General features: G+C 29.0%; 1 protein-coding gene across 5 annotated transcripts; it reads left to right on the plus strand.

The window, feature by feature from the left end:
- The first annotated feature begins 1,049 nt into the window (after positions 1–1,049).
- Positions 1,050–25,809, plus strand: LOC122521356. Of its 5 annotated transcripts, none has more exons than XM_043642012.1 (5): positions 1,053–1,335; positions 1,474–1,869; positions 13,641–13,813; positions 21,140–21,315; positions 22,736–25,809. In XM_043642012.1, exons 4-5 carry the CDS (start codon positions 21,173–21,175, stop codon positions 25,128–25,130), a joined length of 2,538 nt encoding a protein of 845 aa, XP_043497947.1. In that variant the 5' UTR covers positions 1,053–1,335; positions 1,474–1,869; positions 13,641–13,813; positions 21,140–21,172; the 3' UTR covers positions 25,131–25,809. The 5 variants fall into 5 exon arrangements, 4 of the variants coding, with proteins under 4 accessions (XP_043497947.1, XP_043497948.1, XP_043497950.1 ...); XM_043642013.1 differs by having other exon boundaries at positions 1,481–1,869; XM_043642015.1 differs by having other exon boundaries at positions 1,053–1,313.
- The last annotated feature ends 483 nt before the right edge of the window (positions 25,810–26,292 follow it).

The following is a 26,292-nucleotide window of genomic DNA, read 5'->3' on the forward strand; positions in this document are numbered from 1 at the left end:
AAATACACGTGCTTCTAGTCATATATCTTGTCCATGAACTTGCATACGCAGCAATCGAAGAATCATTATGTCTGGACATGTGGATATATATATATAGGTGTATAAATTAACATAACTAATAATTGTTACAGAAATATATGCGCACGTCAGCTTAGAAGACAAATGTAAGAAGTGTGCAAGGAGAGCCGTTTAGAAGCCTTTTCTTTTTTCCTTCTTGATATTATTGCATCGTATTAAATTTCCAACGTCGGCGAAATATTGGCCGACTTATTTATCCTCGGTCATTCTCGACAACATTTGTCTCGCGAAGAGGTCTTTAACGACTGTATATTTGATTCATTAGTGATAATACGTAACGTATCGTAATATCCATGCAAATTTTTCGCAAGAAACGAACACGAGAACATTTTTTCCCCGTATCTCGTCTGACTGATCAGTCTGGATTCCTCGTTGATGCAGAGCTAAAATGTTAACATTTCTTTTTTTTCTGACTTTGGTAAAAAAAACCAAGACAATAAGAATAACATTTGCATCCTATTTTGTCGCTTCGAGATATTTCTCATTCGCATCTAGCTACGATCGCGACAACCTTGATAACGCAGACATTTTTTTTTTAAAACATAAACAAATTCTAATAAAAACAACAACCGATATAAACTGTTAAGAATAACACGTGTATATATTTTCAAATATTTCATCTGACATTTTAAAATAATACTTCGATAAAGCGCATATAATTCCAATAACAAAAATATACATTTATTAGGTAAAATGACTCGACGTCATACTTAAAAGATAAATGCACTTTATATCATTAAATCTTTACGATTTAAGTACACTAACTCATAGATCTATCATACACTATCATCATACACTAACTCATGATTCATAATCGTATGTGCGATAAAGCGCGCTTGAAAGTCGCGCGCACGGATTTTCGGGCGTTCGGAAATCTTCGTACAGAGCGACCAATCACCGAGTGACCTTTTATTTCCTTCGGCTAGATTCGTGGATAGAACGCGGTCAGGACTTCCCCTTCTCGTTGTTAACGACGCGAGTGGTCGTGAAAGCCGAACGACGCTGGTCGGATGTGTCGTGTTTCAGTTCGGTCAGCGACGTACTGCACGAAGCAGCTTGGGAGCGTCTCTTCTGTGCTTTCTTCCATTCGCTTTCACTATCATCCTTCTCTCTTACACTTTCGTATCTCGTGCTGCAGTGTATTATATATAAATATATATATATATATATATACTTATATCCACGCTGTTACAGGCGGCCGAGCACGACAGACTTTGTGTCTCGCATGTGTGTTTGTATGTATATATACGCGTATAGGTGATTTGCTTTTTCTTACACATTCACATATACATACCACACATACACTGAATGTACCATTCTCTCGGAGAGTACATCGCGTTTTCTCTTCAACAAGAAATCCTAATTTTTTTCGAGTATACCGATTAATATGTGCAGTTTTTAGTGCTAAATGATTAGAGAAAAAAGAAGACAAAGATAAAAGAGAAAAAAAAGGAAAGTAGAAGAGATATGGAAGTTTATTGAGGTTCCTTCTTCACAAACGCACGCCGTTTTGACAGCAACAGACACAGAAGCAGAAACAGGGCAACGGCCCAGACGGTTTCCTAGCGTCTCTTCACTTGGATTCTCTTCTTCCCCCTTTCTCATTCTGTCGGTCGAAGCTCCCTCATCGTTTCTTCTGTCTCTGTTTTTCTTACCAAACATTTACGAGCAAGAGAAAAGACCAAAAGCACGCCTCCTCTAACACAACCACCGCCACTACCACCACCACCACCAGCAAAAGCAACATTTTTCTCAAGATTTGAACAGGAATTCATATTTTCCAACGCATTGGTGAGTTTTTATTAGTTTTTCTTTTTTCCATTTTTTCTATCCTTTTCTTTTTATCGATTTAATTTTTTTATTTTGCAAATTTCAAAAAAGGAAGAAAAAAAATACGTAAAGAATAGTCGCGAGAATTTTGATTTCGCAATCGAAGAATTCATATTTTGCATTATACCCTCTTTCCTTTTTCTTTTTTTTAATTTCTTCACACCGACGATTATCTCATCGGCCAATCAGATGCATTCTAAGAATTTTAGTAGGCGGAAATTAAATGGTCGCGAAGGTGGGAGAGATTAACATGAATCAAATTAATGTAATCAATTACGTTCTTTAAATTTTATTTATTAAACTTAAATAGATCTTCGATGAAAAAAAGAAATAAAGGGGCAATCGTTCTAAAGTCACGAAAATGTCAGTTCTTTCGTTAAAAAATCAAAATCTGATATATTTTATCTTTGCTCTTTTTACATCATAATTTTGTTAAGGTTAAACATCTCTTTTTGAATCGGAGGTTTATTTCATCCGACCAATCAGCAGATTAATTCTCAGAATTTGAATCGGCGGAGATAAAATGGTGGTCAAGATGAAAGAATCTTTAATAAATAATATCAATTTAAATCAATTATATTTTTCAGAATATATATTTACTCATTCTAGGAATTTTTCAAAGAATAAGAAAACTAAGACAAGAATAGTCGTTTTAAAATCACCAAAATGTCAGTTCTCTCATAAAAAAGAATCGAAACTTGATATTTTATCTCTTTTCTTTTCTCTCTTTTTTTCTTTCTTTTTTTTACGTCATCATTTTTTTTTAAAGTTTAGTTAATCTCTTCCCACCGACGAACTATCTCGTCGGCCAATCAGATGCATTTTAAGTATTTTAGTAGGCGGAAATAAAATGGTTGTTAATATGAGAGAAAGTTTAAGATAAATAAAATTAATCTAATCAATTATATTCTTTTATGATGAGAGATATTTATTGAACTTAGGAGTCCTCGTAGATTTTTTGGTCTTTTTTCTTTCGTTTTTTTTTCTTTTTCTTTTTCTTTTTCTTTTTCTTTTTCTTTTTCAAGCTCAAGCATTAAATCCGAAGTATTTCTCGAAGCGTGGCCGTATCGTAACGGCATGGAAAAATCCACGCAATCCCCGTTATTCTGTTTCCTCGTCCGTGATCGGGTTTATATGTTTGTGTGTGTGTGTCTCTCTCTCGTGTGAGAACATAAGAAAGATTATGGTTGTATTAGCTTACCAACGTTCATTCGAAAGAAGGAATTGCATTATAATATAAACGACTATGGTTACTACTCTACATTTTTGAATAAAACATACGTTCATATATACTATGTGTTGGCTTTGTTTTTTTTTTCGTACAGAAACATAACAGATCAGCTGATGCAATGGTAATTGTAAGAAAGATTGTAATTCGATCATTATCTTCCCCGTCCTCCTCCTCCTCTTCCTCCTCCACCTCCCCTCACCTCCTATACTTTTCTTTTATTTCTCTAATCGATTTATCGCGAGTACAATTTGCGATCGAGGTCGGGTCGAAATTCCTTAGCCGTTTACTTCCGCTTTGAAGAAAGTTTTATCTCTAGCTGTAAATAATAAAAGCAAATACGAAAATTCATTTGGAATTGATATATGTTAATGATTTTATAATCTATAGAAATGAATTGTAATTTTTTTGAATTTATCGAAACATTTTACTCTTGAAATCATTATATTTTATTATATTGACAATGAGTTGTGTTCATTTAATAGTTAAATCGATTAATTTTATTTTATCAAAGCATAGATATAAAATTGATCGAAGTTACATGCATTGTCGAATCGTTCATTATTCAACTATCATAATAATTTTTCTTATTTATCGGTGTTAAAAGCTTAATTTTTTTTTTTTTTGAAACTGAAAAGAACAGCGTAAGTGTCTTGGCAAATTTCTTTTTTCATACACGTAATTGCGTGGGTGCGTATAATAATAATAGAAGAGAGAGAAAGAAAGAAAAAAGAAAGATAACGAATTATTTATTATTTCTTTCTAAAGATTTAAAACACAGGGCTCTTTCTTATTTCGTCGAACACTCATACGTATATCTATAATACTAACATACTATAATATACATGCATACGTAAATTGAATTTCCGTTTCGATCAGTATATAAGATGATTCAGTATAAAATATTTAAAAAATTCACGAAGAATATAAATACGGTAGATATTCGTAAATGTAGATAATAATGTACTCTACCCAAAATTTACTATAATTTACTGAATGTGTATTATAATCATTTAACTATATAATTACTTTTTGTTCAATGCATAATAATAATTATTAAATGCATGTATATTGGAAAAATTTACAATAACATCAAACGTGTATTATGTTTTTAAAAATGATTTTAATTAATTTTATTAGTTATAAATTTAATATAATCTTAAATGTATTCTAATAATTTTTTTGTTTTTTTTTTTATTAAATACTTACTCGTCAATAAAAATGCATCGTAGTCGAAAAAATAAGTTTCGTTTGCATCTTTTTGGAAATCAACGTGAAAAAAATGCTATTCGATGTACTCATTGTTTCGAATTAACATAAAAAAGTATATTAGAAATCATAATTACTCGTTCATTCGGTTCATTTTTTTTCTTCTACGTCGATATGAATATGGATGATGTATCATTCAATTATATACGTATTTATATGCTCATAAAAAAAAAGAGAAAAATGTTTTATTTCCTTCATTAAAGCAGTTTTTATTATAAACTTTCCATTTCAAGAATTCCAATTGATATTCGATATAATATGAAAGAAGGAAATCGTTATTTTGATTGATCGATTATGCGAGATAGAAATAAATATCACTATAACGATGTATCTTACGATCGTTCATTGAACTATCTTATCTTTTTATACTTCAACGATTTCTTATTGATTATTTAACGTTGGAATTATCAAAATTAATCATTTTGATTATTTTAAATAGAATTTTCTCATTTTTATATATATAATAATTAATTAAAATATTAATAAAATATATTTATTATAATTTTATTTTATAATAAAATTATTATATTAATTATTATATATATGTATATATTAATATTATAATTAATATATATATAAATATCTGATGCGTTTATTATTTTTAAAAAATATTTTTTTTGGGGCAATATTTTATTTATTGCAAATAGATATTGAATATACATAAATGTAAAATGAAATAAAAAAAAAATCCACTCAATCTATTGTATCTATAATCAATCGTAACGATTGGGCTTCTAGTAGAAATCAGGTATACGATAATAATTATCGATAGTTCAAGTGATAATTGGATAGAAACATTCCTACGATTTCGTTTTGGAAATAGATTTTACGTTTGCTAGTCGATTGTGAAACGGATGTAGGATATTTTTTTTTCTTTTTTTTTTTTCTCTTCAAAAATAATAATCATAATCCTCGGCAACTAAGAAGCATGTTTTTGATTAGATTGTTTGCGCGAACGAAGCAAATATTTCTTTTCGTACATGAGTGATGATTGTTTGCTTTAGTTAACAATAAGTTTCACTGTCTTTCCTTTGAACGTTTCGCGTGATCCTGAATAAATAAAAAAAAAAAGAAAAGAAAGAAAAAAAAGTATCGTACTACTGCCGCCATAATTTCTTTTCTCGTCTGGTAAGAAATAGAAATTTTGCGCGAGGTCATTCGATTTTTTTCACTATATCGAGATAATATGATTTTGCACTTTGTTGTCGTGATTTTTTAACTAATGAAGATGATAAGAATCCGAGAAAGGGTCAACAGTGATTCTCAATTTGCCTTAACCCATACAATTTATTTTCTTTCTTTTTTTCTTCTTTTTTTTTAATCATTCTTACAATTAGTCTCCTACCATTATTAGATTTGATCTATTCATTTTCAATATCATCGATTAGAATATGGAAAGATTAGAAATGGAAAGAATATTAGAGAATGGAAATTTTTCTCTTTGGGGAAACCCCATTAGAAGAAAAACACCTATTCCTTGTTATTTTCCAGATTATGTGTTATTGCTACATCCGAGGATGATTAATAAATAAAGAATGATTTTCTTCCTTTTCTTTTTTTTTTTGAAAGAGCAATAACAGTTTTTTCTTTTTATTTTCATCATTCGTTGATAACGAATCGAAAGTCGTATCAAGTTTCATATGGTCTTGTGTAATGAGCTATAATGACTATCCTATCTTATTATATGTATTTAATTTTGTACATACGATTATTTCTCGTCAATATATTTATGTATCACAGTAGTTCATTTATATTTAAACACGTTTTATATCACGTGTTATAATACATATATAATTTAAATATATTATATGTGTGTGTGTGTGTGTGTAATATTGTTGATTAATCGTTTAAATTTGATTTATTACACACCTGTGACGTACGTAAACTATAAAACAAATAATTTATCTATTTATATTAATGTCAATATTTAATTAATAATTTATTGTGATAATTCGATGTAACGTTTATGTGAAATATATATTTTTGTTGTTGGCTTATTTAATATACTTTATGTATAATTTGAAAGTTTATACAGTACAATCTAATTTTCTTCAAAGATCAATTAAAAGTTTCTTTGCGGTGTTGGAAAGTGGGTTGAAAAGTTTTGAGTATTAACAAAAAAAAAAACAATCTTGACCATTTAGTTTTGTTAGGCTCAACACTTTTCAACCCACTCGTGTATATAAATTAATATTTGCTATTTATGGGGTTTAAAACAATTCAATTGGTAGCACGTAATAATATGTTGAACGTATTTTATGGGATAACGTATTAATGATAAATAAAATTGCATAGATATATTTATGTATATCAGATTAGTTTATGTTCGAAATAGTAATTATCGTGATCAATGTATATTATCATGCTAAATATATATATATATATATTTTTTTTTTACTTGGGTTTTGTAATTAACGAATAAAGTGTTAACCACGGTGTAACTCGTGCTTTTCATTTGATTCTTTATGCTAGTAGAATCTAGTAGAATTTGCTCGTTAATTGAAAGAGTGTATATACGTGCTAAATATATTATTAAATGCAAATAATTCGTCGTTCTTGGTATGCTCGAGAAATGGCTGTGAAAATTTTGTTCTTCTTTTTTTTTTTTTTTTCAAAACAATCCTTTCGAATTTCACACTTTTATAAATTTTTGTTGTTAATCGACAAACGAAAAGATTTGTTTTCCATAAAAAAAAGAATGTATTTAATTTTCTTATCAATTTATAAAAATGAAATCTGGTTGTTGTACTTGATTGCTTTCCTTTAATCGATTAATTGTAATACAAATATTATTACGAATTTTCGTTTATTTGTCACCTTTCTTCTTCACTTCTCGTTTTATCTAAATCGATCATCGATATCTTGAGGGATTTTTGAAAATTACTTCGACTCTTATCAATGATACGTCCAACATGTAAACAATCGTCAAACTAAATAACATATTTTTGAATTCTTTTTGTTTGCTCAACTTCAATTATTGCACATCGAAAAAATTATTACACAATCATTTGGCATGTGTTCGATAAGAAATATATTATTATGAAAAAAATAAATATTCGCGTGTCGTCACATTTGTAGATAACAAATTACTAATAAAAAAAACAACAGAAATTATCGAATAAATCAAATGGAAACTACGAACAACGTGTAAATAAACACAGTTAAAGTAAATTTCATTTTTGGCCCCATAGGAGCTGACTGACAAATCTTAACATGGGGGAAAAAAAATAATATTTAATTCGTTCGTATTTTTAAATAAAATTACAAGTGTTTTTTTTAGTCGAAGTTCAACTCTTGTGTATGATTTAAAAAAACACACACACAAAAATAAAAAAAAGACGTTTTAGATTATTTATTAATTGTCATTTCGCACATTGTCCGGTTATAGGTCCCAGGCAATGTGCTTAATTTTTATTTTACACATTTTCGCAATTTTTCAATCTCATCGTATATGATTTAATTTATTAAATATATAATATAATAAAAATATTATAAATATGATATATATATCAACTTCCTGGTTCAAATTTCGATTGGACGTTAACGGTGTTCAACATGATTCGTCATCTAAAATGAGGCTTGATTAAATCATATTCGAGACTTGATTCATTCTTTTTATCTCTTGCATTTCGTCGAAATGAAATTTGAAACGAAATAATCATATTTTCTTTTTCTTCTTCTTCTTTTTTTTTTTTTTTTTTTCTTATACAAGATTTCTTTTTATCCATTTTTAAACCAACTTACAAACACGTCACAAGATCTAATTTCTAAACGTTCGAAGGTTGCATTTACAACGAGAATTCATTGCCAATGGCAACGAAGCAACGAGGACATTCTTATCTAGCAAAAATTATTCAGACGACTAATCTAATTGCTTTAGAAATTTCTTCTTATTTTCTTTTCTTTTTTCTTTTTCTTTTTTTTTTTCCTTTAATGTTTTCCCATCATGTAATGAACGTTTCGTTCTTTCGTATCATCTTCTTCTTCTTTGATCGCGGTTGTGTTCGTTTATTTTTTAATTTTTTAATCGATCGTTCAATCATTTAATGAATCGTTTATTGAAAATATTGAAAGATCAAATCTGCGACAGATATTTTTATTTAATAAATTGATTATCACGAGTGATAATAATTATCGAAAAAACAGTGAGAATGTATATTATAAAATAATTTAAAAAAATTATAATTTTTATTTGCTTACGATCATATTCTTTCTTTATATTAAATATGATTAATAATTTTTACTTGAAAAATTTACTTTTAATGTTAATATAAATTGTACGTCGTAGAACAGTCGTCGTTAATGTTTCTTTTTTTATCAAAATTCTATTTCACGTTTCATTTTTGTTATATTAGAAACAAAGAAATTGGATATAAAAGGGTGACAGAGTGTTAGGTCTTCAAAATCAACAACTAAAAACCTATTGTTAAATTCTATATATGCCGTATCTACATACATGCCCGTATTTGTCGCATGTCCCGCAATCGAATGACGGTATATAAAAATAATTATTTTTACGTGTCCTGAAAACAATATCTTTAATTATGTACTCAACACCATCGTGGTATCAATTGACTATACAACAACGTACAAGTAACAATTAATCATTATTTTGATCCATTAAGTGGGTAGGTTGAAAAAACAATTTTTTAAGCTTCAACAAGAAATAACTTATTTTTTTTTCTTTTTTTTCTTTTTTGTAAATAAAATTAATTACTTCTAAGTTGGACGCTAAAAACTTTTCGATCGACACTCATGTATTTGAGAAAAAAAAATTCATTAACAGTATATTTATTAAATTTTTCCTTCGAACATTTATCATTATTCCGATAATATTTGATTTCCGTCGAGAATATACTTAAGTTGAAAAACAAAAAATTGAGCTAAATTTAAATATATATATGAGTTTATAAATCCCCATGCTTTATAACTTTCCCCGGATATATTCATGAGATCATAGTGTTTGTAAAGTCGATTACTTTCGCTGAACGCATATACATGCACCTGCAATTATGATAATGGTGTAACTTAACAAAAAAAAAATATTACAAAATTTATATTATTAATATTATTATGTTATATTATTGATATTATTGATATTATATAAACAACAATAAAAATGAATAAATTTTTCTTAAATTTTTCCATTTTCGTTAATCAGTTGTCGTAATTTTTGGAAAGAAAAAAGAAATTCATGGGGCGTCTATAGTACTCGAAAATAGGATTAAATATTTCTCGATATAACGTCAAACCCAAAGAGCTATGACGTCAATAACACTAAATTATGTATAAAATTCTTATAATTAATATTTTCTCTAAGATAACGTTTTCTGTTTCTTTTTCTTTTTTTTTTATTTCTTGTTATATTCTCAACAAAATATATTTTTCATTTTCCTTCAACAACGTCTCGATGGGATTTCGGAATTTTTGAAATCTCGAATATGAGAATTAAAATGAATTCGATTAAATCGTGCCTCGTTTGGTAAACACGAAAATGACATCATCTCATTCGCGTTTCATCGATTAAATTCCAGTTTTAATATTTAATCTGAAATCTATTATTACGAATAATTTGTGCAAAATAATTTACCATCGTGATTCGTCATTAGAAATATTATTATTATTTTTATTATTATGATTATAATTATTATAATTATTATAATTATTATAATTATTATTATTATTATTATTATCGTTAATGTTGATCGATCCTGACATGCACGCAAAAGGGAAACATTCGATCCAACGTGCGTAACGATCGAACGTGATCTTTTTCAATAAGGAAATGTAAAACGCGTTTCGTGACGTGTCACAAACAACAGTTCGTACTAGTAATATTAAGAGAAAAGTTCCATGAAATAGTACCTCATTTCCTTTCCTTTCCTTTTCCTTTTCTTTTCTTTTTTTTCCTTATTTTTTTTCTTTTTTTCCTTACACCTACATCTTGTTTTGTACGATTAATCGATTCCCAGAAAATGTCGTGCATAAATTGAAATTGTGAAATTCGAATTTGTTGAAAAAGAAAAAAAATAAAAATGATAGGTTTGAGGTTTGAAAAGTTCTGAGCCAGTAACAAACAAATCAACACTTTTTTGATTATTAAAAAATATACAATTTGTTTCTACGTTAGGTGTTGTGCAAAATAAACAAAAATACTTTTCACATACGCATTCTGTTTGCTAGTATGTGATAAATTTGGATTAAAACTATATGAAACTACGGTGTTAATTATTTTCTTTTTTTTTTTTTTTGTAATAATAATTAATTTTATATTCGATTGTGAACAATTGATTTTAAAAAGTATCGTATTTGTTAATGGCGTTTTATTTTCTCGTCTTGGCAAATTTGAAAATACGCCGGGGGGTACTACGTATGATCCTCTTTTTCAACTTTCTTCTCGACCGTATATAATAATGCACATTCATTAACAAGAAAAAAAAAAGTTAAAAGAAAAAGAGAAGGAGAAGAAGAAGGAAAGATAATCTCGAATATTACGTAAGATAATGTTCAACGGAATAATTCACGTGATTTAGGTATGTACATAACTTCACTATTTCGTAATAGTGTTATCCACAACGATGACTATCAGAATGGTCGTTGTCTATTTATTAGCACAATTACAATTTTTCACCTTTCAATTGTAATATTTGGAAATCTATTATTTTCTAATGATATATTATTAGATAATTTTTTTGTAAATTTTATTAACACTTTTAATATCCTTTTCTTTTTTTCTTTACAATCCACACAAAATTTATATATTTTAATTATTCTTATTATTAAACAGAAGAACAAGAAGAAGAAGAAAAAAAGAAGAAACAAATGCTATCGATCGTGCGTTAAAATGGTCGTGTTCGTTGCTTGACACGAGGTCGTTAACGTTCAACACACAAAGCGAAAAATTTATCCTCAACGAGAAAATATTTCTTGCTTTTTGATCTTTAGACTTTGCCTACTTTTGACACGTGGAACCTGTCTTTTTAATCATCGTAAAATAGCATACAGTATACATAAATCGTATAATCAAAACAATCCAATCATCTAATGAGTGACCTGGTTAAAATTATTCCTGGTTTTTCTCTTTTTTTTTCTTTACTTTTTTTTGTTATTGTAAATATATTCTTCCTTACATCACCTTCTTCTTTTTTTATTTTTGTTTTTCTCTTCTTTTTTCTTTTTAATTGCTATTCCCATTGCATTATATATATTCCTTTTAATTTGATTTATTTTAAATACGAATTGAGATCATTCTATCGGTGGAAATTCGTTTTACTAATGATTGACCAGGTTAAAATTATTTCTTTTTTTTTGTTATAAATATAATTTACCTTGCATCTTTTTTTTTTAAATTGTTATTCGTATTACATTTTATATATTCCTTTTAATTTGAATTATTTTAAATATGAATTGAGATCATTCTATCGGTGGAAATTCGTTCTACGAATGATTGACCTGTTAAAATTATTTCTCTTTTTTTTTCTTTCTTTTTATTATTATTATAAATATAATTTTTCTTATCAACAACTTGTTTTTATTTTCTTTTTTTAAATTGCTATTCTCCTTGTATTTTTATTACCCTCTCTCTATCCTTCTCTTTATTTTCCTCGTTTCATTTTTATTACATTGATTTATTTTTAATTCAAATTGTGAGATCAATCTCTATAGGGTGTACGTTCTTAATTAGATCGAACGAGATGTAATGGTTGGGATATTCGTTCGGAGAGAGAAGCCGCGAAACTCTCGACGGTCCACAAATTCAAGGATTCGTGCCAGGGTCTGCTTCGAGTAGTATAATATGATGGTTTAAAAGCACGCAAACGGCTTTATCGACGTGATTTATCGTTTCCATCACGGGGGGAAAAAAAGATTGAAAATCTTCGCAACAAGATTTCGAGAGTGGATCGAACTCCATAAATTTTTCTCTTTCTTTCTCTCTCTCTCTCTCTCTCGTATAGCAATCATTTTCTTTTTGTTTATTAATCTCTTTATTTAATCGCAAATATTTTAGAGATTTTTAAAGATCGTTTTCGTAATATAGTAAAGAATGAAATATGTTAATAGCTTGTATTTTTATTCTTATAAAAACGATTTAATATATTTATAATATATATATATATATATATATATATATATATCGGTGGTGATATATTTAATATCATGCTATCGTAGATTATCGTCTAATGAAATCGAAAGATTATGTTAGTTGGATGATAAATCATTCATCGAGATAGATTGGGATCGATCTAGCGTAATTTCCAAAGTCATTTTTCAATTATCCGCGAGTGATCTCATCGTTTATTAATAAAATACCTTAATCGCAAAATGATCTTTTCAAATTTTAAGGGGCGAACGAAAATAGTAATATCTTACGCAACGATAATAATATATTAACGTTATTGATGATTTTACGATTCGAACGCCGTTTATTTTATTTTTTTACTTTATTTAATTTCTTTGATGTGTCGCGGGGAGGGGAAAGAGGGGATTTTCTTTCGAAAATTCAAGTAGAAAAATACTATTTTTCGATAATTTCCCTCTCAAAGATATCGTTCGATATCTTGTAGGAATCCTCGAAAGTTAGATTTTATCTACTTGTAGAAACGTATTTTCGACATAATATTACACGCATATCTACTTTGTTCTTTTTTTTTTTTTTTTTTTTTTTAAAGAGATCACACTTATCGTCCACTCGAACCTTTTTTTTTTCTCTATTGGAATTAGAAGCAAACACTTAAGAAGATAATTGTGCACGATCGGAATTCTTTAAAAAGTAGCCCACGATAAATACCGCGATGTATTTTTTACGTGACGATGATTATTACGTGACGATCTTTTTTTTTCTTTTTAATTCTTCTTTCTTCGTTACGTTTTAATTTAACTAAAACGATCACGTCGATGAAAATATCTTTCTCGAGGTTAAAAAAACAAAAAAGTGAATTTTGTTTCGTGATACAGTTTGACCAATGGACGCCATTTTGACGTACGGATTTGAAATGGAGAAAATGGCGGACGCGAGTCGTCGTTTTTGTTGTTGTTTTTTTTTTCTGGTCATTTTTTTAAAATTGTGATATTATATAAAATTTAAATAATAATATATAATGATAATAATAATAATTTATATTTTATAATAAAATATTATAAAATAAAATATATCAAAATATAAATATATATTCAAAATGTAGTAAGGTCACGGTGTTTTAACATTTACCATATCTTTCTCATTTTATTTCTCAAGGTCTTTCAAAGGCAGGAAGTGAAATCAACAGCCAACGAATTGGCGACGACGACGACGACGACGACAACTTTGAAGTTACGAACGAGGAATCAACAGGAAGATGTCTCGTGTTCATCACTGTTTACTCTGGATCGTTAATGCTTATCATAAAGCCTAATTCTTTCGCACACACGGTGAGTAATGTAACAACGACAAATTCTTTTATCAATTTTATTTAATCCAACAATGGTTTCCAAAAGGTATTCCAAACGAGCGTGATATATAATAATCCAAAATCTTCGCGTTATTTCGATATAATAATTTTTTATCAAACATTTTTTTCACATTTTTTCTCGTTTCATTCTTTTTCTGTTTTTTTTTTTTCGTCTTTATTCGACAAATGAATCATAATTTGAAATAAAACGTCCACGAAAACGCTTCGTTCATCGATTTCTCTCTTTTTATCGTAATCAAATATTTTACGGGAATAATAATTTCTTTCATTATTATTATTTTTTTTTTCTTATAATCTTTTCTTGTGTTTCTGTAATTAATTTGGGGGATAGAACGAACAATATGATTTTTTTTTATTCTGTAATAAAACATCGATCGTAATAATTGTTAGATTCATGTATTCTTCGAAAGACATCAACGCGATTCTTTAAATTAATATAAAAATTCAATAGATAGATAGATAGATAGATAGATAGATAGATAGATAAATAAATAGATCATCGTGTATACCGGAAGAGATAAAAGCAAAGTAAAGAAAAGAAAAAAGAAAAAAGGGTATTTGTAATTTCGTGCGCGCACGGAAGCCCGCATGAAAAGAAGCCGATACGATTTGAAAGTTTTCTGTTCACGTGTTGTTATACTAGATAAAGAAATGAGGAAGGAAAGTAAAGTAAAATACTTATTGATTCTTCCTAGGTAAGGAAAGAAAAACAAAAAAACAAAAAATTAATACCAATAAAAATTCTTCCTTGCGTAAAACAAATCAATCTATATCGATTTTCAATAATTATTATATCGAATGATTGAAAAAAAGAAAAAAAAAACTCGTTGCTAATCATTGTCTCGCAAAATTAGAAAGGAAAAAAACAACGTTTGGTATTTATTTCCATATTTTATTTATCGAAATTTTATTCATTTATTTTGCCGAAAAATTGTGGGAGGGGGGAGTGGTGTTAGAAAGGAAGAAAAATAAAACAATAAACCGTACGTATATTTATCCTTTATATCTCTTGACGAAATAATTTTTTTTACAAATATTGATTCTTTTTTCTTTTTCCAAAAATTCTTGAAATGCCATAAATTTTCGGTTCATCTCTCTCTCGACCATCCTCCTCTTGGCAACCGGTTAATAAACTATGCAAATTTGATTATCCTTTTTCCGTTTACTAAGAATAACGATTCTAAGGATTTAACCATTCAGCAGAACTATCATCCCCCTCCGATAAGTTTAAACAATTCGAATAAAATGAAATACTATCGGAAACGAATGGGGCGGGGGGAGGATGGGGGTATGGGGAAATATATCTCTCGAAAATCAAAACCCTTGTCTCCGGTTATGGTTAGTGCATTGGCCTTGACACGTGCGTCATCTTTTTTACAAAGAGACTTCAACGCCCAACATTTCATACACATCTGCTTTAAATTTGTCCGTTTGACGTTATTCTTACGTCTTACTTACTATACACACGCGTGTGTAGTTGTAAAAGAACAACAATATAGATACGTATATGTGTATAAGTAAGTCGATATGTAAAGATAGAATATTCTTATATATATATGTGTGTGTGTATATATGTGTGTATATATGTATGTATGTATTTACATTACGCATATACGTATGGTTTGCTTGAGCACACTTGATTAGCGAGCTTGGTTCGATATTTTTAGAATAGCCGTTTTGTTCGTAACGCTATGCGAATCGTGCCTAACTCTTTCGCTAACATTTATCGATATGCTCTTAATAGAAAATCGTTTATTACGTTTACTATTAATAATTATTGATATAACCATTTGTTAACGACCTACGGGCATATATATGCCGAATCATTTGCTTCGTTGATTAATTAATTTATAATATTGATTTGATTAATTAATTTATAATATTGATTTGAGAAGAAGAAGAAGAAGATTTAATTGTGATTTATTTTACTATTAAATTATTTTTATATTTTATTTTACTATTAAATTATTATTTAAGAATAAATAATAGTGGTGGTGGTTTTATTGTTGGATTATGAAAATTAAATTGGAATTCATAATGACATTACATATTTGCTGGGCAAATAAATGAAATATGAATGAAATTATAATAAAAGTAATAATATTTTGTATATTATCTAATTAATTTAAAATGATAATGTGTGAAATAGTCTCTTTAAAATATGCCGACAATTTGGTTCTTCTATTATTTTTCGAGAGACATGTTAAATAAAGTAAATTTATTTATAGATTAACACGCGTGTTAGAAATAAAAGGATGAACAAAAAAAAAATAGTCGAAGACGTTGAGGTATTTACGACACCACCATTTATGGTTTAACAAATCGCTTATAAAAAGGTATGTTTTGTTCGTTAGTAGACATCGCGAAAAAAAAAATATTTATTGTTAAAAACATACCACCAGATGTTTATGCGTTTGATTTTCTCTTTCACGCAATTTCCGCGCACCGATTTTAATTCGAGCGCAGCTTGACACTCCTTATTTTCTTAATACTATTTGTTCTTGAAATAAGACGATTAGTTATGTTCCCCAAGGTGGAAACGGATTACGCGTTTACCATTAAAATTGATAAGACGAATAAAATTAATAATAAAATAAATCATAACGCGCGCGCGGGAGACGATAAGGCGTGTACAAACAATGACGATAAAAATAATATTACACGGTGTATCATAATAATTGATCGTAATATGAATATAAAATATTTGCTCGTTCTCTAAAAGTTTTTTTTTACCTTTTTTGTTTTTGTTTTTTTCTTTCTTTTTATCAGTTTTACGTACACGATATTATTATTTTTTTATTTTACTTCATTTTTATTGTTATTTATACTGCTCAAGAAAGATACTTTTGGAACAACTTGATTTAATGATATTTAAACAAAAAAAAAATAAAGAAAAATAAAATAAAATGAAGTTTACCTAGTAAAATGTAAAGTTTCAAAAATAAGGAAAAAATGTAAATGAGTTCTTATAAATGTCAATGTTGATAATAATTAATAACTATTATTACTTTAGGTTTTTAAATGTGACTCATCAGGATGATAATTTTACGTATTTTTGTATATACTTTGTTTCTTCGGAAAATTGATAATTGACCATAATTATTTGTTATCTTTTTCTCGATAATTGGTTCTATTTCATTCTTTATGTACAGGCCATGAACACATTCTCCTCGTGTCACTATTCTTTCAATTTGAAAATTTGATGCGCTGCCAAATGGAGTGAAGCAACCATGTGGGGGAACGGGGGGGGAAGGTCGACATTGTGCATGCGGCATAATAGAGAAGAGAGAAGAACATGATATACTTAAAATAAAAAATTAAAATTAAATTAAATTAAATTTTAAATTAAAAAAAAAGAAAAGAAAAAGAAATTAATAAAAGGATTAATAATTTTTCTTCGCAATAAAATAATTTTGTTCTCTACGATTCGAATTTTGTCAATAATTGTTATAATGGTTTAATATTAAAAAAAGGAGAAACATTTTTTCTTTTTTTTTTTTGTAAAATTCATTTTATCGTTTAATATTTAATACGAATAATTTTTAACTATCGAATAATGTCAACTAAATTGTTTCATTTAGGTTATTTGCTTCGTTAACTTGATCTCATTGTCAGTCGTTGTAATTTAAACAGATAATTTTGTTATTTTTTGTTTTTTTTTAGATTATTTTTTATTTTTCGTTGATTTCGACAAATTTCTGTTTGAATTTTCATTCGTTTATTATTATTTTTTGTTTGTTTGTTTTTGGTCCTGATTTTAATATCGTTTTTCTTCTTCTTTATTTTTATACTTTTTGTTTGTTCAATTAAAGAGAAGAAGAAGAGATGAAAAGAGAGTTGACAGGTCGAAACGAACACGTTCGTCTTCATAAAAACACACACACACATATATTACATATACTTAAATATATATATTTATATTCAGGTCTCGGAATAAGTTAGTTATATTTTGGGAATGACTTTTTAGCATATCCAAACAATAATAAAAAGAAGAAAAAAAAAGAAATGTTCGTACGAACATGTGTCTCCTATTTGACCTTTGTTTTCGAAATTATTATTGTGAATTTTGTATTGCAATTATTTAGTTTAGTTATAAATTTATGAAATTCAATGAAACATTTGGATATGAAAAAAGATGTACGGAATTTTGAAAATTATTTGTAATATTTTTTTATCTTTTTTGTTTTCATAAAAATTGGATATCATATCCGCCATAATTAGGAATATTTAGTCAAATGAAATACGCGTTAATAATAATTTCTTTTTTTTTTTGTTTCTTTCCTTATTGTTTCCACCTTGTGCCAAAGTTCCGTCGTAAAATATTTTCCGTTTGTTTTGGGGCACCCTGTACACGTTACGTTACCCGCATCTTCGTTTTGTGAATTAAATCTTCCTCACGGGAAAGATCACACATAAACGCGGACGTAATTTGTACAACAGGGGTGACAGAAATTGGACGTAAGTGTAAAACTTTTCTCATGCAATTTCAAACTTCGTTTATTATTTAATAAATTACAAATTTTTAATTATTTCATTTATTTTAGTTAGATTTTTATATGTAATTAATTAATTAGACAAATTAATTATTATATGTTTTGATTTTAACTCTGTTTTTTTTTTTCAACGAGTGTAGAAAACAAATAATTCATATTGGATATTATGAAAAATGTGTTTCTTTTTCTTTTTTACAAACAAATAAACAAAACACAACGTTTGGTAAAATTTTCCATCGTTAAAGTAATAACCAAAGACGATCGTGTGTGTGAGTAATATATAGAGTTACAAAACAAATAAACATTAAAAGCTTTTATTTGACTTTATCAATTCGAAGCTACTTCGAAAAGAAAAAAGAAAGAAGAAGAAAAAGGAAGAAAAAAAACTAAAGATAAATATTTTTACCCCAAGCGAAGTCACGAGACTCGAGAAAAACATTTCAAATTATCTTAACACATATGTATATGTGTATGTGTATATGCGTGTCTTTCGATATTAATAATACATATTATTGCAATCAACGATTGGTCAATCCAGATAAGAATAAGAATAAGATCAATGCTAAAACTCTGACATATATTATTATTATTATTATTATTATTATTTATTCGTAACAGATAGAAAGTGATGAATAAAAAACATAGAAAGAGAGAGAAAGAGAGAGAAAAAAATTCGTTCGAATGAATGAACGAACGAACGAATGAATGAACGAACGAACGAACGAACGAATGAATCAACGGTGGTTGCGCAACGAAAAAAAGTATTAGGTTCGTTTTCGAATCGATTTAAAAAATAAAAAAATAATTAACAAAATATGTGTGTTAAAGGTGTTAAAAATCATTGACGAATCATACTTAAGATAATACAACTCATATTCTTGTTCGACTTGTGTTTCTTGCATAGCAAGAGGTAGGTATTTTTATGATAGGTGCGCGTTCACGGGGGAAACCCGTTGGAAGCCTAAATATAAAGCCCGTCGAGGGATTTCAACTTTGGTGCCACGTTACGTATCGAGGTCGTGTCATTTTTTTCTTCTTCTTTTCTTTTTTTTTTGCTTTTTCTTTTTCATCTTTACTCCCTTCCCCCTCCACGACCACCTTCTTCTCCCACTCCTTCTACTCTCTTCAGACATCTTGAAATTAACCTATTTTCCAAGCGTTATCGAAACCCTGCATGACGATATTTTTGCGAGATGATATTTCAAATACTTCAAACGTTAAACGATAATGCGAATCTTATGGCAGTCCTTTGATACATCGAATCTTTGCGAAATATTCATAAACAAAATAATAATAATAATTTTATATACGATGAATATATAATAATTATGATTAATAAATTACGGATATACGATTAATAAATGATTTTGTAATTAGATGGTATTTTATTTGGGATTAAAAATATTATGAATTGAGAGTGAAAATAAATAAAAAATATTATATTTATATTTTAATAAATAATTTGAAATTATCTATTTAATATATATGGAATATTGTTGTAATACTTATACTAGAAAATGTTTAATCAACACTTGATAATAATTTTCTTATTTAATTATTTTTTCCGACACAATTACGACTACAGTCAAAAAAAAGAAAAAAGTAGTTATCGTTTAAAAATGTAACATTAAATTTATCATTTTATTATAGCTCTCGTCATAGATTGAGTAAATAATTTAACTATAGAATATTTGTTTAAATGTTTCTTTATTTTTCTTTTTTGTATACATTGTTAAAAATATTTAACCTTCCATCGTTAAATATCAAAAAAAAAAGAAATTGTTTATTCGATTTTAATTCTACAATGAGGGGAAGGGAAGAGAAAGGAAAAAAGATTTACCATCACTGACCTAGAACGATGCAATAAATTTACTTTTTATGTTTTATTATACCTGACTCGCGATAAAGATTTCTCGAAGGTTACTATCGACTTTGAAATGTCTTTGCGTAACAGTTGAAACTAATGCGAAGTTTGAACTTTAACCTGGAGAGTGAAAGCGTCAGCTAGAAAATATGCATGCTGAAACGTGACTTGGGATAAATGTGCTTTGTTGTAAATTGTGCACACTTAGAATGAAAGAGCAAATTTCCTTAATCGCGTTATTACATTTGTCGAATATCAACGTTAAGTATTTATTTTAATAATTAATTAATAATTTTTGTGAGAAAAAATGTATTTAAAAATTTTCTTCGAGTAAATTTTGAGAATAGATAGTCCCAGCCCCCTTCCCCCCGACTAAACACGAGATTTCTACGAGATTTATTTAAATAAATAAATAAAATTAAAAAAAAATTAATTCGTAATATATTAAATGGAATAAATATCTTTTATAATTTTTTCTTTTTCTTCTTTGTTTTCTTTCGAGTATGAAGTAAAAAATCATTCAATTTAATTTCAAATTTACCCCGAGAGGGAGAGAGAGAGAGAGTGTGAGTTACAAAAGTTTTGAATTCTAATCTCAAAAGCATATCTTTTTATATTAGAAAAATGTTTTCTTTTAGTTTATGATTGAAAACCTTCTGTTTTTTTATTTTAACTCTCGTATACCATTGTTCATAATAATTAAATTATATTATTTCGATATTATTATTATAGAAATCTTCAAATGTTGGGGTTATAAATTAATTTTGATAGTTATACAAATATTTACAAAAATGCAGATTATGCAATTTTACGGCATATAATATAAAGAATTATAATCAGATAATACGATTATGTTGTTTACTTTATAATTTTAATTTAGTATGATATAAAAAGAATTAATAATAAAAAATGATTGAAATTGTTTCAGACAAACTCGGCGGCCATTGGCTACCATTTATGAATGGATCTTGGAGATTTAGAAAGATGGTGGCAGGATTCAGGAATCGCCATTTGGAGTTTTGTACTCTTTGGCTGTTTCCTTCTCAATGTGATCCTCTTCCTCGCCTTTCTTATACGACCCGGATTGAGAACGATTTCGAACAGGTTCGTGTTGTTGTCCTCTCACCGTATCTCAGTACCTTTTCCCTTTCGTTCTTTTCATTTTTTTTCTTTTTTCTTTTTTTTTTCGTATTACTTGTTATTTCGAAAACTCGTCGTAGTCGTCATCGTTGTCGTTGTTCTGCTTTTTATTTTATTTTCTTTTTTTTTCTCAACGAAAGATAAACACGAAAAATAATTATTTGCTCGGTCGAATTAATTTTAAATTCATATAAATTATTTACGTTTGTAACGTTCCTGTTTTTTCTTCTTTTTCTTTTTATTTTTTTGTGCAAGTTTTATATTAATTTGAAAAAAAGATGACAAAATGAATGGAAAAATATTTCATTATTGGTACAATTAAAATTGTTTCGATCAAATCGTTCGAATGAAAAGTTTATCTTTACGTGTTTAGTTTAAAAAAAAATAATTTAATATCTCGATGTAATATTTTGAACAACGTTATTGTTCTACTAACATAAAGTAAATTTTAATTCGTTATGAACGTTCGTAAGAGAATGATTATAAATAAATTTGAATATAAATCAAGCCCAAAAATAAATATTCTAAACGAAATAACGTTAGGTGTAGAGCCAACAAAGATGCAAAAGCAATGTCTTTTTGAACAACCCTCTTACGATCTTTGCCAAAATGTTCTCTTACGACAACATCGGATTTCTTTTAATAAATATTTTCTTATTCAACAAATTGATATACTTCTGCTACGCAGTAGTAGCAACTTGAGTTTTCGCATTGGAAAATTTTAATTCTCATGCTCGTGTTAACGAAAATTTTTCGAACAGGATTCGTTCGAACATTTTGATAGATTTTGATATAAACTTAAAAAAAAAGAAAAAAAACAAAAAACCTTCTAAATTTATCTCAGAATTAATCACAGTTTTGTCCTGATTATGATAAATCTTGAATATATTTTAGCAAAAACAGAATACTCGTAAAGAAAAATGATTATCTTAATGTCAGAGTTGTATAAAAATTTATGAGATAATTATTTCACAAGAATAGTTAGGAAATTTCTATTATAGTCACACTAGTGACTAACGTTATTATGCAAACGGGAAATAATACAAAACAAAACTGTATCTCAACGAATGTTCAAATGTGTGCATTAATAATGTCAGTTTTTCTTTTTTCTTTCTTTCTTATTATCGATGATGATCGTTTGTAAAATTAGGCAAGCAGAAAACACCTGTACACTCTATCTGATACACTTTCCTTATGTTTCTTTCGAGACTGTTATTTGTATTGAATAAAATCAATTGATTTAGTATTTTGAGAGATAAATCGTTAATTTTCATGACTCAATCAAATCATCGTCGTAATATTATTTCCCTATTACGTTGAATAAGAAGTTGAGAAAGCCTTCAACAAATTAATCTAATTTTTACCAATATTTCTATTTTTTCAGATTCGTGATGAATTTGACTGTCTCGAACCTGTTAATTTGCGGGCTGTTGAATCTACTTCTGATCATGGATGCATCGCCAACGTCGGAACCGGACTCGTCAGTGTTCTCAGCAGAAAAAATATGCGCGATCTCGGAAGGTGCAACAGCATTGATGACAACGTCATCGGTGTTATCGGTTTTCCTGATAGCAATAGACCAATATTTCGCGGTGGTGGATCCTTTGAGGTATCGGGCAAAAGTCGACAAAGTGAAATCCGAGATTCTGATATGTTCAGTTTGGTTAATCTCATCGATGTTTGCAATTATGGCGTTCCTAAATCCAAATCCCCGTAGTCTTTGGTTATCTTGCAATTTGCGATCTATGCCAGCTACTACCGATTTAACGTTTAACAATTCGTCCACGGATGTGCAAAGCAATTTAAGCGTTGCCATAATCGAAAACAATACCACCTCCACCACCACCACCATTACCGATATCGAAATGGAATGGATCGAATACGGGGACGATAATATTTCAAACGAAATGCCAATGACTTATGGTATGATTTATGCAATTCTGCACAGTTTAACTGCATACCTATTACCGTTTGCGTGTGTCTGTTGGATATACGTGAAAATTTATTCGGCTGCGCATAGAAATTCGGAAAGAACGAGAAGGACTGGTTCTAGACCTATACTATCATCGGCTAGTTTTTGCGAAGATTCAAAATCCCAGCAGCACTTACAACAACAACAACAACAACAACTACAGCAGCAGCAGCTACAACAACAACAGCATCAGCAAATGGATAATTTATTGGATGATTTTAGAAGGATACCAAAAATTTCGAGTCTCTCGTCGATCGACGAAACCAGTGAGACGACTCAACCGGCGGCAGGAAGTCAAATACCTCGTGGACGTTCTTTTTCATCGGTTTCAGAAATTCATTCGTTACATGTTTCTCCATCACCACCAACCAACAACAATAACAACGAGGATTCCTCGTCTGGCGGTGATGGTAGTGTTGTCTTTACCGTGGGTGGTATGGATGCCGATGAATGTTCGCATATTGAAGAAAACGAGACAAATAAATCCAACGGACATATCAATTCTATTACTCCTGCTATATCGATAGAAAAAATTGATCTTACGGATAATGAAGAACCAAGACTGTATTCCGATCATACCAAGTATGATCATCTCGTTAAGAATCATTATTTGGATCGACCAGAAGATATAAGACAAAAATCCCCGCATAATCTCATGTACGATCAAATGTTAATTCGCGAAAGTAAGAGAGGTTCTTGGTTGAACAACGACAATGTAATAACCGATTTGAGAAATTCCGATACCGAAGAGGACGAAACTTCAGAATGTTTTCGTTCGACCAATTCGGTTTTTAACGAACAAAAATCTACGTATCTTTCACCGTATTCCGCCTACGAGACTATTGTTAATCGTAACGAACAAAATGACGACGCAGAAATAAATGACATTTATGTTGCACCAAGTTCGAGAATAAACGATAGATTAATTCGTACCAAAGAACGTAGAAATGTCGTTGGGGAGTCCAAAGTAAATGAATTCGAACGGTTGAAAAATGAAAAACATTACAATGAAGGAGGAGGAAGAGGAGTAGGAGGAGTAACATCGGATTGTGATTTAACCGAAGTGATAGTAGATGGTAACTGTGAAGTATACAATGTAGAGAATACTGGAAGGTCTAGAGAAATAGTAGTTAACGGTACCAACAATAATGAAACGTCAGCTTGTCTTTTGACACCTATCGTCACAATTACTCCAGCACCTAACAAGAATACTTTGCATCGTGTTTCCAGTGTTAGAAGTACTTCCAGTTATATAAATTCACTCAAATACAGGATAAGTAATGGTTCGTTGTTCAGGTATAGAGAGGAGACCAGAGCTGCTAGGATAAGCGCATTAGTTATAGTCATGGGTTTGATTTGTTGGTCCCCGTATGAAATATTATTGCTTTTAAAAAATCTTCCACCTTACAATAATTATAAAATCGCTCACGAGTACGACGTTACCGTATTGTGTTTTCTTGTATTGGCCGCTTACGTCAGCCCATTGTTGTTTGGTTATCGTTCGAAACGTGTCAAAAGAGAATTGAGGAAATTCTTCTGTTTCAAGAAAGAACTTTCTTATAAAAATAATAGAAGCCTAATGGCTAAAAAGGTTCTCAAGAGACGTCACAGTAACACTTTTAGTCATCTTGAATTGGACAATCGTTACAACATATTCAATTGCGTTTACGGTAGAAATCGTTGGCCTAAAGAAAAGGTCCAATTCGTTCAGGTGCCGGATACCGCATTAGCGGTGGAAACTTGTAGAAGTAGTTTTTCTAGTGGCGCGAGTACGCAAATTTCCACCACATCCACCGACGATTGTTGATAAGAAAATATATCTATCGTTCAAATCGTCTCGATCGTGTTCGATTGATTCATTGTGTTCCTTGGGAAAGCTCGTTTTAATTGATCAATCTTCCTCAGATCGATTCGAGTTTCAATTTCCTTTTTCGAATACGATCGAGTATTATAGATTGTGCGCATGTGTGTGTGTGCGCGTGGTATGTCGAGTTAACTAAATGTATGAATTACAAATATAGCGGAAATATACGAATTGTCGTCATGATCCATAGGAGGTAATCTTTGTTTACCAATGTTCAGATAAGTTGAGTCATTTTAATGGAAATTTTACATATATTTCTTCTTCTTCTTCGCGGGAGAGAAATAACATGAAGAAAAAAAGAATAATATTAAAATTATCACTTTTTATCGTCACATGTTTTACTTAATAAACGATTAAAATATCCTAAAGTATTCCATTTAAAATGGCTTATCTTATATACGTATATACACATACATATATATACTTACTCGTTCTGGTCAAAATGTATTTATTATTCATTTGTCTTCATCTTCTTCCATAAAACCTCAACTTAAAACTTAAGTCCAAAATGAATGATCGTGTGTCCTATGGTATATTTATATGTATGCGGTCTGTCTGTCTGTCTGTCTGTCTGTCTGCCTATAATCTGTCTCTTTATAAGTCTTATTACAAGTACAACAAATAAAAGTCTCGTTGCGTATTATTGACCAATGGTCAGTTATCATAAAAATATGGACGACTTAGAAAAAAAAAAGAATATAATACATTTAATCGAATACATGCGTATAAATTGTTCACATTATGAAGCCAAGCTTTGTATAAACGTTATATTATTAATTAATATAACTATTATTTAATATAAACACTGGTATTTTACAAACCAGAGATAGGTGGATGCAATCTTCGAAGGGGTCCGAGACCACCAAATTTAATTTCTTATTATTTTTAAACCTGGCAGCTTATAAAGATGATGAATTTTTATCATTATCTTTATAGTAGCATTCATTTTGTTTGATGGCGTCCAAAAATATTGACAAATTCATTCTCGCCGAGTTTGTTCGTCTGATTTTCGTTCGACAATGCGCACTTGACTAATAATCTCATGTATAATCTTCTATTTTTTTCCTTTTTTTTTTTTCTTAAGAAGTTAAGAGAAGACGAGACG

Source organism: Polistes fuscatus, unplaced genomic scaffold (genome assembly GCF_010416935.1).
Source record: "Polistes fuscatus isolate 324 unplaced genomic scaffold, CU_Pfus_HIC Scaffold4, whole genome shotgun sequence".
Lineage (NCBI taxonomy): Eukaryota > Metazoa > Arthropoda > Insecta > Hymenoptera > Vespidae > Polistes > Polistes fuscatus.